This window comes from Anastrepha ludens, chromosome 4 (assembly GCF_028408465.1).
Source record: "Anastrepha ludens isolate Willacy chromosome 4, idAnaLude1.1, whole genome shotgun sequence".
NCBI lineage: Eukaryota > Metazoa > Arthropoda > Insecta > Diptera > Tephritidae > Anastrepha > Anastrepha ludens.
The window spans coordinates 110,733,334-110,749,782 of NC_071500.1; the positions used below are offsets into that span (position 1 = coordinate 110,733,334).

The 16,449-nt window shown below is 35.8% G+C and overlaps 1 protein-coding gene across 1 annotated transcript; it reads right to left on the reverse strand.

The window, feature by feature from the left end:
- Positions 1 to 7,437: 7,437 nt before the first annotated feature.
- Positions 7,438 to 10,652, reverse strand: LOC128860603 (putative phosphatidate phosphatase). Its single transcript, XM_054098222.1, has one exon. It carries the CDS (start codon positions 9,455 to 9,457, stop codon positions 8,453 to 8,455), a length of 1,005 nt encoding a protein of 334 aa, XP_053954197.1. The 5' UTR covers positions 9,458 to 10,652; the 3' UTR covers positions 7,438 to 8,452.
- Between the last annotated feature and the right edge of the window lie 5,797 nt (positions 10,653 to 16,449).

A 16,449-nucleotide genomic window follows, 5' to 3' on the forward strand; every position in this document is an offset into this window, starting at 1 on the left:
ATTAATTGAAGTTTAAACGACCCTCGCGGTAGAAAATTAAAGAAGGAGAACAAATTATAATGTTATACAATTTAATTAATTAAAATTATAAAAAAAATTAATTAATTAAAATTATAAAAAAATTCGAAAAAATTAAAATAAAATTAAAGTAATTGGTATAAAAATGTAAAAGGTGTTATTATTAAAAGAGGAAAAATTTAGAATTTTTTCAAATATGTTTTAAAATAAAAAAAAATTCATATAAAGTTTTTTCGAAAAAATATTTGTATTATTGTTAAAAAATAAATATATTAAGAAAACATTAAAATTTTTATTAAAAATTCAAAAAATATTTAACTAACCTTTTTTGGAAAATTTTTGGAAAAATGTTTGGTATAAAAAAAATAAAATTCAATACTAATATTATAAAAAAATAATTAAGAAAAGTTAAAAAAAAAAATTAAATGAAATTGTTTCAAAACAAAAAAAACATGGTTAAAAGTTATATTAATTCGTATTAAAATATTTTATTATTATTAAAAAATAAATTAATTAGGAAAAAGTTAAAAATTCAAAAAATATTTAACTGAAATTTTTTGGAAAAGTAGTTGGTAATTAACGTAACAAAACATAATACTAATATTATAATATTACCAAATAAACCAATTAGAAAAATATTAAACTATCATTAAAAATTAAAAAAAAAATCCCTAATATTTTGGCGAAAAAAATATTTTAAAAAATTAAACTAATTTTAAATTCAAGACTTAGAAAAAATTTAATTGAAGTTCAAACGAAGTAGAAAAGAAAAGAAAAGAAAAGAAAAGAAAAGAAAAGAAAAGAAAAGAAAAGAAAAGAAAAGAAAAGAAAAGAAAAGAAAAGAAAAGAAAAGAAAAGAAAAGAAAAGAAAAGAAAAGAAAAGAAAAGAAAAGAAAAGAAAAGAAAAGAAAAGAAAAGAAAAGAAAAGAAGGAAAGGCAAATAAACAATAAAAAACCTTTAGTATAAATTGAAAATATAAAAATTTAATACAATTTTTTCCAACACAATCCACAATAAAATCAAATGTTACATTATTATTATAAAATAAATTAATTAGGAAAAGATTCAAAATTTTATTAGAAAATCAAACAAATATGTAAGCCAATTCTTTTCCAAATAATTAAATTAGGAAAACATTTTAAACAAAAATTGCAAAAAAATGTAGGGGAGAATGGGGAGTTGTGAGACATAGGGAGTTGTGAGACATTGTTACCGTTCGGCATTATTCATTTGTTTACATTCGATTTTAAGTGTCAACAATTGTTCTCGATGCGATCTCACTTTTCAGCTAGCATTGGTCATATTTACACACATTCGACGCGTCTCTCCAGTTACTGTGTTTTGGAATTTCTCGGAAAGTTTTTTTCATCATTTGTTTTGCGATACATTCGATCAGTTGTTGAAGCGAATTGCAAATGTTAATATATACAAATTATTAATTGTCCTATTAGCTTTGAATTTACACATTCACTTGGGCATGAACGTTCGATGTGTTTATGACTACGCGGCCATTTATAAAAAAAACGATTTGGGGAGTTGTAAGACAACAAATGTGGGGAGTTGTGAGACATAAGTACCATCTTTCATAAGTACCTCGGAATATTCATGCATTGTTTGTACATATATCATGAAATTTTTGGTTAAATTTGAGTTTTTATTGCTTTTCCGCTTTTAAAGTTAAGCAGAAAAAACTCCATTCATTGCAATGTATGCGATCGAGCTGTGCACCTAAAGTGCGCCAATTTACGAACTGGTTATTATACATGTTCTCACTGCGAATCATCAGATTGATGGCATTGCATTTTTTATACACTTTTTTATAACAATTGTCTTTTCTTTTTTATTTTTCATCTTAATAAAGAACTAACAACTAAAATAACTCATTTTTATTGATTTAAACCATGGTGTCTCACAACTCCCCACATTTTTGTATTTTGTATTATATTTTATATTATTATAAACAATTTTAATTTTAAGGAAAATTGTAGTTTTGTTAAATACGCCATACCAATAGCTTCGAGTATTCATTGACTAAAGATTCCATCGTTGACATATGCAGAATATTAAGATTTTGAGTAATACGGGTCCAAAAACAAAACCCGTCTCACAACTCCCCATTCTCCCTTATTAGAAAAAAATTTAAAAAAAAATTTAACTATTTTCAAGTTTGAGGTACAGAAGCGCGCGGACCACTCTCTACCTAGCTATAATACTCCTATTGGGAATTTCCGCATGAATTTTAAGTACATTCGTAAGTTATTATACTTTCGAAATATCGAAAAAAACCAATTTTTTGAAAATTCTGGATGTATGTAACCCCTTAACTAAAAAAAAGTTAAAAATTTAGTTAAAGACTCCAAAAATATTTACGCTAACGCTTGATTTATGATAAATCTCTCTGAAACAAGATGTGGTTGCGAGAATTTTTTTTTGAGGAGCTTTTTAATGGCAGAAATACACTCGAAGGTTGAAGTGCGACTGCTCTTAGAAAAAACTTGTTCTATCAATTGATGTTTTGTGTCCGGAATTTCAAAGCTGTGCACTTCCCAATGGTAGTCACTCACCAACTGATTCGACTACGGCGACCGACAGTAAAAATAATAAAGGGTGGTTAAAGTTCAAGGGCCGATGCCGAATGTGAACCACACCTAAATGTTAAGTTTCTGTTTGCATTTTATTCGACATTTTTTAATTTCAGACTAATTCAATTTGAATCATGGAAAGATACATAATAGAGCAACGCTTTAAAGTTATTCAAGCATATTATGAAAACGGGCGTTCAAATCAAAATGCATTTCGCGCACTTCGCGATTTTTTCGGTTAATTTAATCGTCCAAATGTGAGTACAATCGGAAAAATTGTGCAAAAGTTTACGCAATCCGGGTCTGTGGGAGATGTGAAAACACCAGTGCATGCTCGTACAGCTCGTACTGCAGAAAATATTGCTGCTGTGTGGTTGCGATAGTGTGGTTGAAGAGCCGTCCACCTCAACTCGTCGTTGTGCCCAACAATTGCACCTCTCACGCTCGTCGTTGATGAAGATTATGCATAAGGGCTTGCATTTACACGCTTACAAGGTGCAATTGACTCAAAAAAGCCTCTTGATCAGAGTGGTGGCAGGAAATGTCAACAGTGAATGGCCAATTTTCGAAGAAAATCGTCTTCAGTAATGAGGCACATTTTCCCCTCAGTGGATTCGTCAATAAGCAGAATTGCCGCATTTGGGCAAATAATAATCCAAGAGTGATTGCCGTAAAACCAATGCACCCACAAAGAGTGACTGTTTGGTGCAGATTATGGGCCGGCGGCATCATTGGTCTGCATTTTTTTCAAAATGAGGCCGGTAAGGCAGTTACTGTGAATAGTGTTCGCTATCGTGAGATGATAACGAACTTTTTATGGTCCGAATTGGAAGATATGGATGTGGACGATATGTGGTTTTAACAGGACGGTGCCACTTGTCACACAGCTAACGAAACAATGGCTCTTTTGCGCGAAAAATTTGATGGCCGTATAATCTCATGTCGCGGCGATGTCTATTGGTCGCCAAGATCATGTGATTTGACATCGTTGGACTTCTTCCTTTGAGGTCATTTGAAAGAAAGCCGCCGATAAGCCAGCAACAATTTCAGAGCTAAAGGATGAGATAATTAGGCACATTAACGGCATAGAACCTCAATTATGCCTCAGCGTCATCGAAAATTTTGACCATCGGATGGAGATGTGCCGCCGAGGCCGCGGCGGCGATTTGGCCAATATTTTGCTCCATGCGTAATTGAGCCAGACCAATATAATCATAATAAAGAGAAATGATAATAATTTCCTAAAAAATTTGTATTTTATTCAAAACGAACACTGGCCTTTGAAACTTAACCACCCTTTATAATAACTAAAAAAAAGTTATGTTAAAAATTAATAGAATTTAATATTCTTACAGAATTATTACTAGAGATCGGATTTTTATGCAAATTGAATATTTTATTATGATGAGTTTCTACCTAGGTGCGAACTTCATGTGATGTTAAACAAATTATGCACTTGCATAATAATCCGATGTCTAATTATTACTAATATATTTTTTTTTGGTTATAAAATCAGAAAGGCCGAAAGTTTTTTCATGAAATTTTTTTTCAGTTGCCAGTAAAATTAATAACTAAAAAAATTGTATATTAAAAATTTTATTTTCATTTGAATTTTTTCGATTTGAGTTTTTGTTTTATAAAAGTTTGCTGTGTTTTTGGCGACTTCTTTGCTGGAAAATTGAGAACAGCTTCTGTATAGAGTTGTATTTTGAATGTTTGGTCTTCTATTTCAGCAACTGGAATTTGTGTGTATTCTTTTGGCAAATTTTGACTCAGAAATTTTACAGACTTTTTAATTTATAGTATCTTTCAAATGCAGTAAGAGTCTTCGTATAATTTTTTGTATATTTTGGCTTGTGGCTTGTAATAATAACTAAAAAATTTTATATCAAACATTTTATTTTTATTAAAATTTTTTCCTTAACTTTCAACAAAACAAATTTGTTACTAAAAATCAATTGAATTCAAAACGGTTTCAGAATTTGTATTGAAATTTGTATTTATTTGGTAATAAAATCACAAAAGGCGAATAGTTGTTCAATAAATCTTCCAGTTTTAATAAAAAATAAGAATAAGTATTTAATTTATAAAATTAAATCTGTGTCTTTAAGTTTCCTCAGCGCAGAAATTGCTTTTTTATAAACATCTTCAGCGTATTACGTCCCTGATAAACGCCAGCGTTGAACCGGTTACTGCAGGCCGCATAGAGGGCAGCAGGTGTCAAGTTGCCATAACTCAATGCGGGAGCTTTGCCCTTCAATTTGGTATTAGTTAATTGCATCTCTGGCATTCAGCTGCCTACATTTGTACATTCTCAATAAAGGAGGATACACTCACACATAGTCTCCAGTAAGCCAGACAGGAATAATTCAAGTAAAGAATTTTTTGTATACGTCGCTTGCTTTCAAGTCGCTTTCTTGGTTACCTTTCTCAATACTGGTTTTCTTTCCACAGGTTTCCTATTTACTTTTTCGTAGTTTAATTCAAATGAGTTAGATAATATAAATAGACTTTGCGTATATGAACGGAGAAACATCTACAAACACACACACACACACACTCATATTATATGATACTTAGTGAAGCGCTAAGCAGCAAACAATAGGAAATTTAGTCAAGTGTTACTTCTATAAATAAAACAAGAACAATACGGCAGTCAATTCACTCAGTTAATACTTGTTGGGTTCCTCACAAAAAACTGCAGGTACTGAATGAAAATAAAATTACTGTTTGAATATATTTATTCAATTGGTTTACGCTACAAAATAATGACAACTAAATAATAAAATGAATCAAATTTGTAATTAAGAATCGAAAATTTTCTTTAAAAATTCAATTAGTGAACGAAATTACTGGCTGTGAAAACTGTTCAAATAATTCGCTGAAGGCATTTGTGTCATTGGAATGCAAAAAGCAGGCAGCCAGAAATTGTGAAAATAGCTTCTATGTTGAATGTGGGAATTATTCTAAAGATGGGAATCATTGAACTCAAATAAATTTTTGGATAAGTGATTTTGGAAGCAAAACAGAAGTTTAGGAGAAAAAAAGAAAATTTTGTAATTTTGCTGATTCTCCATTATAACATTTGATATAATCTCACTTATTGTTTTATATTTCGATGTGAAAAAATTTAAAACTAATTTTCTACCTTCTCGACAAATTATTTTCCTACTTATCTTTCTCTATATGAGCTGTATACTTTGCTCGCTCACTTTTAAAACCCATGTGAGGGTTCCGCATCGTTTTCCTTAAGAATTTTCTATTAAAGGTGTGCTGATGAATTTATATTTAATCCATACCACACCTTTCAAATCAACTCCAACAGCAGCTCTTGAGGTTTCCCTCGACCTAACATCGATTGATCTCTACGCGGAAAATCGGGCTGCAAAGTCAGCTGTGAGACTACAAGCAAACCATCAGCTTACCTGCAGAACCTCTTCCTGTCCTATTATTAGCATCTCCTATGCTGTTGTCCGGCTCTATTGAAAACTAGACTATGCTACCTGGGTGCTCTCAGTTTTGAAAAACTGAAATGTATCCCTGAAGTGGAGCTTGAGCGACTCATGAAATTCGCGAACAGTACACGCATCTTGAACTATGGATATTTTCGCTAAAATATGTAGGACTCTGATCTGGTAGCGCTATGAACCTAAGGTCTTTGGGTGGCTCCGGCAAGCCAGTATAACCTAACCTAACACCTATCGTATACACTTAATATGGTAGACTATATTGCAAAAAAGGCTGTGTAATGCGCATCTGCTTCATTATCTTAAGAGACGTCTCCACAAAGGAGTCACAGATCCGTGATTCATAGGCAGATAATAAGCAAACTGTACTGATATCTATTTCGTATTAGGAAAAACTATAAATTTATGAAGAATCGCTTAAAATGCTATAATTTACCACGTCTGGTTGAAGGAAGCCTGATTTCTTTTACTTACTTTAAACCAAAGCCTTCTTGAATGAAGGTTAGGTTAGGTTGGTTAGGTTGGTCTGGTTGCCCAGGGAATGGGCACACTTGGACGAAGAAAGTTTCGTCCTTGGTGATGCCATTATGAAGGGGTGAGGCGGGGAGAGGTGGTGCTGGGATGGTGAGGAGCGTACGGATTACGAACGATGATTATGTTTGCGTCGACCGCTGATGAAATTCATCAGATTTTTAATGTCAGCGCCAGCTATATCAGCAGGCGTGGCAAAGAAGTAGAAGCCAAGATGCCTTTTTTGCCTGTTATTAGCTTCGCCTAAAAACATGTCTGTGATTGGCAAATGACTTATGAAATAATTCGTGGAAAGTGCACGCTCCATCTTTAATCAAGCACCTTGCCACTCCGCTTATTGCTCCTGAACCGCAAAAATCAACCCATTTTCACATGAATGATTGTTGCAATAGCGTTTCATTAGCCCGCACTTATAACCAATTCTCTTCGTGATTTTGCAAAGAATCGCTGACTGCGTACCCAAACAAACCATAGGGTCCCGCTATACCTTTCATATTCGGCAGGAGCTACAATCATTGACCACAATCAGCGTCCGTAGCAGTATACTAGTAGCTGCCCGGGAGAAAGAGACCGCCCGAGCTGTCGAGCTCAAATACAAATAAAGGTGAAATAATTCAGACACTCACCTCCTATTTACTGCCACTGCTCCTCTCTTCGAACCTTTGAAGCTAAGTTAATTGCCATGAATTACGCATAATTGACGTTTCCAAAATAAGCGAGAATAATCAAAATTGCTTGCGCAAATATTATGAATTTGTTTTTATTGTTACAGTTGAAAATTAGCAACACCTAGTGAAGCTTCGATAAGTGGAGACATAGTAAGTAAAAAGCATTTAAGTGGTTTAAAATAATAATAATTGTACTTTTTATTTAATTTTAATTAAATTGTTAAAGCTTTTCGACTTGAAAAGGCGAATTTCGCTGAAAAAAGTGTGTCATACAAACAAACATACAAATATTTACATATGTAGATAAATCAACTATTCCTATATACTTATGTACTCGTACATAATACACATTTATGCATAATTATACATTTAATTAATTAATAACGGTAAAATGGTTTTCATAAACAGTTGTTTTTTTTATTATTTATATAGAAAAAAGATTGTTAACAAATTTTAACGAGTACACTTGGCAGTTTTGCCCTTTTTGAGGTGTTTCAATTTGGAGACTTTTTTGGAGAGTTTCAATTTAATTGAAAATTTTCTATTCTCGAGTTTTATTGTCATGCCGCAATATTCAAAATAAATTTATTAAGTGATATATTTTTTGGAGACTTTCAATTTAATTGAAAACTTTGTGTTTTCGAGTTTTATTGTTATGCGCCAATACTTAAAATAAATTTATTCAGTGATATATTTTTTTGGAAAGATTTTGAAAGCTTCATTTTTGAATTGATGGGATTTTAGTTACAAAAAGTTTTTAAAAGCAAGTTTTAACTCTTATAGAAAATAATATTTAACGATTCAAAATGTTACTAAACGTTGTGACTATTACAAAATTTCAAGCGCCTAATACTTCTAGTTAAAATATGCACCTAAATACAATTGAAATTTATCTAATTAACCAAAACTAGTACATAAAATTTAATTTACGATTAACGAAATCATTCGACTGAGAAATGCACCAAAGATAGTTCGAAACGTTTCTCTGCTCTGCAAATTCCAATGCCACATGCGTGCGCTGCCAACTAAAATTTAAACACGAAATTAAGAAACAATGAAAATAATAACAAAATCGCAACGGCTTTCACTGCAACTCAGCTGCACTTCGAGGTTTTTTGCACTATTGCTTGCATTCGTGCAATTTGCCTTTTCTTTTTCTTCTTCCACCACTCCGTCAGTCGCTCTTTACGGCACGTAGCCATAATTGTGGTATGTCTGACCGTAGGCGGCGTGATTCGGTCCGTGGTGCTGCAGATACGGCACACTGCCAAATGTGTACGCTGGAAGTACTGGCGTCGGCGATTGCGCAGACGCAGATGCTAGACTCGCATGAGCCAATATTTTCGCCGCCGACAATGATTGCGGCGACGAGCAACGGCCCTCGAATAACTTGGCCACATAACGCGCCACCAGCCAGGCAAACAGCGTACCGATCAGTATGCCCACCAACACATCGGACCAATGATGCCAGTGATCGTTGACGCGTGTCAACGCCACATACCAAGCCAACATCACAAAACCGAATTGCAATAGATGCTTGAGTAGCTTGGAGCCGCGTGTGCTAAGCGCCACTTGCAAGTACAGTGCTATGTAGACCATTGCATAGAAAGCGATGGAGGAGTGTCCACTGGGGAAAGACATGGCCATTTCGGCCATCATTCTTTGACTAACATCACTTTCGCACGTATATTCGGTGAAATAGTGGCCTTGATTACGTTCAAAGTCGCAGTTGGTGCCATCGGCTAAACGTGGCTTACAAATACTGAAGAAGTACGGCCGCAATCTGCCGAGAGCACGTTTAGGTATCTCTGTGGCGATTAGCGTCATCAAGATGCCGAACAAGTAGTAGCCGATGTGTGCGTAAATATTTTTCCAACGACGTCCACAATGGCAGGATTCATCGGCGCCATCCTGAGTTGCATATGTATGCTGTTTGTTGCGGCTACGAGATAGCTGCCTGAAAAGTTCAACTACAAGTATGACGAAGAATGGTACGGCGAGCACTATGATGCTCAGCGCGCCAAGGCCAATCGTCTGCGAGGAGCTGAACGGATACTGCAACGACTCATCTCCACAAAAGAAGCCGCGCTTTTGAGGCGGCATCCATTGGTGTAAGGCGAACTCAACTCCAATAAGTACGATGAAAAGGAGAAGATCGATGCAGCGGCGCAGTATTGTCATTGTAGACATTTTGATAGGGATGGAGGTTACGCAAATTGTTGATTCGAGACTTTGTGACTGAGCAAGAGGATCCTTGTAGGTTGTGAAACTAGCGAGCTGCAACTTACTAGTTATTTGGTTTGAGTCTGCTGGGAATTTTTAATGTTTTTAGGTGGCCTTGTAGACCTTATATTTTAAATAAATTTGAGTTTTAATTTTATAAAACTATGCTTTGTGTTTGGTGATTTTTTGGCAGGACTTCTTTGCTATGGGCGAATTGTGAACAGCTTCTGTATAGAGTTGTATTTTGAATATTTGGTCTTCTATTTCAGCAACTGGAATTTGTGTGTATTTTTTGGCAATTTTTGAATTATGGAATTTTGCAGACTTTTTTATTTATATTATCTTTCAAATATAGTAAGAGTCTTCGTATAATTTTTGGTATTTTTTGGTTTGTGGAGACTTTGTAGACTTTTTAGTACTGTATTTATTTTTTCTTTACCGAAGTTTTTAATTGTAAAATATCAAATAACAGAAGTGTACACTTAATTTTTGACGCTTTTGAATTTTGGAGACTTTGTAGACTTTCCCGATTTTTACTATTTTTTTTATGCTACGAGTATTTGTGTGGAAGCCTTCTAGGCTTTCTGATATATTATTTCTGCTTCCTTGACGAATGCTTTAAATGCTGGTTATCAGCAGTTAAAAATTAATGTTTGACTTAGTGTAAGTTTAGTTTTGATTCAAAACGTTTTTTTCATTTTCTTTGCTTTTAAGACTGTTGACTGTTTGATTTCTATAAAACTTTCATGAACTTTTTATTTACATCCGATTACTTTATTTTTCATATGACATTTCATTCAATTCACACACCGAAAATCCCACAGTGTTCGTTAATTCGTTTATCTATGTACGATTTTATCGTTTGAGCACTTCGGTGTGAAAGATCCCACACAACTTGTTAATCAATTTTATCAAAACGTGCTGAGCTCGCTAATTGGAATTTTATCAACGTCACAAAGTGTTCTTTAACACTTCAGCGTTTTTCGAAATTCGCAATAAAGATATCCAATGCCACAATCCCCACCAGCTGCACTCAACTGTTGCCTAACAACTGCACAAGCAACCTGCTTATTGCCACCTCTGCAGTCACCGCCACTGATATTCAGCTCCGTTCGTTCGTTTATTTTGCCGCACCACACAACACGCTCAGACCGCGCTTGAATACTGACTAACCCATTCGAATGAATGTAAATACAAATTGAAATCGGCGCTGCTGCCTCAAACACCGGTTGGTGCGCGTAGCAGCAGGTCTTGATGCCTCATTGTTATGCTTCATTATGGTTATTTTGATTATCGGTATGGTTGTTGTTATTCTTGTTAGTTTTGCTTTTGTTGCTGCTGCAGTTGGCATGCCAACAAAACATTAAAATCAACAATATCAGAAAAACAACCGAAAGCCGCACGTACAAATTGAGAAACAAAAATTTTGTACAATCAAAAACCAGCAGCACCAGCGAAGTTTGTACAAGTTTGATATTTGTTATTGCTTTTGTTGTAAATACTTACAGCTTTAAAAAGAAATAAAATTTAAACGGTCCTCTCTCCAGTAGAAACACAAACAACACCAACAACACCGACTCAATTCAACTGTTCTTTAACACCTCTACTCTACGGCTCTTACACACAGCTTCTTCGCTTGCCGCCTCTCCTAGCATTTCACCCATATTCGCAGACTGCTTGCGCGCTCAACCTGTTAACCAAAATCCAAACAACACACACACATTCACGCTTGTTTTTATACATGCACACAATAATTACCATCCATCGTTTTTGTAAAATTCAATGGCTATCTCATTTTTATGTTAAAAAGCTAAAATGGAAACGAGTTTTGTTGGTGTAAACGTCTTTTGGCTTTGGTGTAAACGATCGTTGGCCGCTGTGATCATTCAAACCTTCTGTGTGTGCCCGTTGTCAAGTGTTAACACGTTTTCTCCGCTCATTCGTGCTCGCCCAGCTCACCGCCAAATCAATGCACTTATGTATGTAAGGCTGTAAGTATTATTCCTTCTGCTCATTGACTTTCCACAGGCCAGCAGGCTTCCCAAACAAATAAAAAAAATAACCAACTTTTTTTGTAAAACATTTTCAATGTGACAGGAACTTAAATACGCTGCGAGAAAATTATAGTCACACATACTTTGGAATGAAGTGGTCTGAGTAAATGGCTTATTAGCATAAAGTCACCTATTAAGCTGCGTATTCGTATTTGTAAATAATCCTCAGAGATGTGATTAAGTTTTTTGAACCTTCCCTATTTTATCCTCACATAGCTTCTTCCCTGGTGTTTGATTTCATTAAAGGTTTGTTGTACTGTCTGTTTTTCTCTCAGCACTACTTTGATAATGTGCGGTACCATTGCAAAGAAGTTCAGGAGTTATTGGTGTTGTCGCTGCAGCTTTCCTTAACAAGCGATCTGTTTCTTGTAACCTCCATTGCCAGACTCAGAGTAGCTGGATAAAAGTACTTCCAGCTGAGGTTTTTAGCTTCCTATGCACTAAAGAACGAGAGAGAGTTTTATACCACAAGAGTTCTTTAAGTCTCTTCTATTTCTCATTTGAGGTATATAAAGTCAAGTTAAGTGAAAGGTACTAAGAAAAATATTAATAGAGCCATGGTGCGTCGAAGATACGAGCATGCACCAAGATTTTCAAATATGGATCGTCGATGACGAAAGTAAAAATAGCAGAGAAAAATATCTTTAAAAATTTCGGACGCACCCGAGACCTCTTGTTATTGGTCTCGCACACCCAATCATGTCTAAAGTGAAAAGATCGACCCGCGTTAGTTAGAGATACGTAGACAAGCAGTTAACAGAAGTTAAGAACCAAAAACTTGCTATTGAGCTTCACCTCACTTCTAAGCGATCTAGTAGATGTTAGAACGGGCACTATTGGCACTCTAGCTAGTAGAATGGGTGTACCTCACAAGTTATGAAGATTTAGAAGAAATTCAATGGGTACAACCTCTCCTCTGAGAATGTCCTGCACTTCCATAAAGCCGTGCCAAATATATTAGCGATTATTTATTTGAAGACCGGGAAATTTGCAAAATGTCTCGTGCGGGGACTAGTTACCTTCTCAAAAGCTCTAAGTGGTTTAAGCAACTTCGTTAGGGGTTTGGAATCAAATGCAGATATCAGAGTAGACATTGTCCTATAGGAATAACCCAACTAACCCAACTTAGCCTAAGGGATCCTATAATTTAATACTATAACACCTTGAATTTAAAACAAGAAAGGATTTACCGCTTAATGATTTTTTCTTAAAGATTTACCTGTGTACACAGACTTAAGAACTGAACTTCCTTATAGAAAGTATTCGGAGGCTGCCTCTCACTCAGTTGTGCGCTAAGTCTCTACATGCACCAGGACGACATACACATATTACCCTTTTCTAAAACATTTGCTGACAGAAATGAGGCAACTTTTTTCTATAGTTCATGTACCACCTCCATTGCCTGCCTTTGGCTAAGTGCGCATTGCCAGAAGCTGCATGTGAGACGGCATTACTATTGGCAGGTGCATTCTTGCAACCCAGGCTCAAAGGTTGTGACCTCGTATTAAAAGTATGCGTTCACCCGACGTACTCGTATTTCTTTCACAGTTCTTGGAACTAAATATTAATATTTTTCATTACGGCTATTGCTTGGAAACCCCATCATTCGGAATTCCAAAGATCAGCCTTTATTGTTAAGCTTCTGCATAGATGGAGGAAAGCACATCGAGCCGAAAAAGTTTAACTTATAAACAGGAACATAGATTTTTCTGAGCCCAAATTCTTATTCTTTGTTACTGTAATCAGCATTTTCATGAGTACCAGCACCAAGGGTAAAATGCTTCTTAAATTTCGTACATGTCGCCCAAGCCTGTCGGACTTATACTTACACTAGGAAAGTGAAAAATGGGAAAGATGAAATCATGAACTATATGAGTCTTACAACGCTTCATCCAAAGTAGGAGGGTAAGGAGTAATCTTTAAAATCAATTCAAATTCATAATCAAAATCCAACAGTGCAAATATCGAAGTACGAGTCTGGCACTCCCCAAGCACTGCTTTAATACCATTATGAGACCTCCAACAGGCAGATATATACAGCCAGCCAGAGCTGTTGATATAATGCAGAAGATTGATGAGATTGAGGTTGGCGCACTGCCCCAGGCTGTCGAAAACCTTAATCATCTAGCTTGCAAACCAGGACATTCACAGTTAAAGAGCTCAGCAATCTCCGTCTCTGAAAGCTCCTCTCAGCTTCTGCAATGTGAGTTAAATGGTACCTAGCTTTTCCGCGTGTATGCCGATCGTCTAATGGGCGGAAAACACAGTTGCGAGTTTGGAAATTGAATAGCGTGTAGTCCCCAGTTATCGCTTACCAATAACTCTTGCTGAAGTCTGAGTCGAAAGAAAATATGCTAAAAAAAACTATCGATATCGATAACTATAGTTTTACAGCTGAGAGTGGCAACTGTGAATCATAGATTGTTGTAAACCAAAGCAACGCTTCCAAATTGTGGAAATTTACTTTGAAAAAATAAACAGTTTGCAAAGTTCGCGAGGAAGCAGCTGCCGTAATTTGCCATACAATGCGCTTAACAATTGATTTATTGCAATATTCCAGCCACCATTGACGTCATGCGGCCAGATTTATTATCCGGAAAATAAATGCCATGAAATTATCAACCAAATTATAATAAAATAATAAAAAATAAATAAAATAAAATATATTAAAATTCTTTCCAAAAATATGTCGGTTTTTTATTCTCATTTTTAGTTCTTAAGCTCTTAAAAGAACACCCGATATATAATACGTTCTAGGTTTCATGGATAAGAGTTTTAATCTGCCTGTCATTTTGAATATTTTCTACAATACATTTTAATAAGAAAGACACAAGTAAATAACACATCATTTTACGATCCAATCGCCCTGCCCAGGGCCGCAGTCATTTTTCAGCTAAATATCTCTAAGAGACTTCAAGCAATGCAAATCGTATCTTACTTTTCAGTCACTGATAAGTTTGCAATTTCTTGTAACTATGAAGTATTAATTTATCTGTATTTATATGGAATCCATTAAAAAAGGAGCATAGGTTGTATTTGAGAAATGTCCACTTACATATTTTCACCGTACATCAAATTAAAATATTTTTCCCAGTATACGCATTCTTTGTAAAGCTCTTCAAACAGTTTATTTGCCATTTAGCTGTTGCTCTTATTGTTGTTTTATTTCATCATTTATCAAGCAATTGATATCGCGTACTTCAGCGAATTCTCGCTTGCAATTTTGTATGGGTAAATACAACCGACCAATTGAAGAGCTTCTCCAAGTTGGGGATACCCCGCGAATCACCGAAACTTGCTTACAGAACGATGGCTTGCAATGGCAATGAATTGCATGTGGAAGACTTGCACACACCTTTATGTTTATAAATATATGCATGTATATTTTATAAGTAACTTATACCCAGTGGAGCAAATACCAACTGGTTACCCAACCGGTGTTATTGCACCAATAGAGGTTCAATTTTAATTACTTGCCGAGGTGGCATTCCTCTTCCTCTGCTACCACTAGCTGGTACCGCATCGAATACTTTCAGAGCTAGAGCATTTGTATCCATTCAGACGACATGACCCAGTCAACGTAGCCCCTGGAAATTTATTCGCTGGACTATGTATATGTTGTCGTAAACCTCATACCGCTCATTGTTCCATCGCCTTCGATACTCGCCATCGCTAAAGTGCAAAGGTCCAAAAATCTTCCGCAGATTCTGTCTCTCAAACATTGCTAGGGACGCCGCATCGAATATTGTCATCGTGCACGTTTCTGCGCCGTACATTAGGACGAGAGAGCCTTATAAAATGTAATGTTTAGGTTAGGTTATGTTTGGCAGCCGCATCGCACATTGAGACAACGATGCCACTTAGACCACGAAATGGGTCCGTTGTAAGCCGCGGGGCTGGGCTACATTTCCCTTTCCATATTGAACCATCCGGAGCCTTTAAAAAAGTGTGAAAGGTCGTTGATACCTAAAGTGTATAGACTATCTATATTCGTTAAGAAGTAAGATCTTAAATATCGGTTCCTGCTTCTGGCTAGAGCTGGGCATGTGCAAAAAAGATATTGAATTGTTGCCAACTCCTCCTCCTTTCTGCAGCTACGTGAGAAATCATGCGTGTAAACGCCTAATCTCCTTGCATGATTTCCTATGAGACAATGGCCTGTGAAAGCCCCTACTAAGGTTCTAATTTGAAGTTTAGCCTTGGCCATGTTTGCCTAGCAATTTCACAGGTATTAACGCTAATCCATCTTTGATTTACAGAGCTGATTAGTGTGTCATTAATAAGAAGTTTACAAGCTTTTGTTTGTCAAGAGAGGACTTTACTACTCAATGTCTACTTAGTCCAAAGGGGCACTTGTTGACAAAAAGGATTCTACGTTAGATTTCAAGGCTGACATTTTTATCGGTGTTAATGCTGGTTCCTAGATATACGAAGTCTCTTACAAAATTGTGGTCAGTTCGGAGCATAAAATTCTTATTTTCAGTAATTTCGTTTAATTTGATCTGTGATGCAAAGACTCTTGTTAAAGAGGAATTGCACAACTTATTTCCCAGGAACGCACAGAAAAGATGGAGTTCCATTTCTTCTTGCGCTATTTCGAAAACCCTTTGGCGCAGTACAGTAGACGGAGGACCCAAGAAGTCCTGGGAACTCCACGATATTCAATGCCTAAGTTCTTAGCTGTGTTTACCGGTCATTGGACAATCGGCTTTACAATTTAATCCCCATTGCAGAAGTTGTGCGGACCTTTCAGAGAAGCAGACTGCTGAGCTATTTCACTGTAAATGTCCAGGCTTGGCAACCTAAATCCCATCAATCTTCTGCATTACGTCAACAGCTCTAGCTGGTTGTATATATCTGCCTGTTGGAGGTCCCATAATGGTATCAAAACGGACTTTAGCGCTA

Bases quoted from the DNA above. Each gene is read 5' to 3' on its own strand.
- LOC128860603 (XM_054098222.1), bottom strand. From the start codon at position 9,457: ATGTCTACAATGACAATACTGCGCCGCTGCATCGATCTTCTCCTTTTC.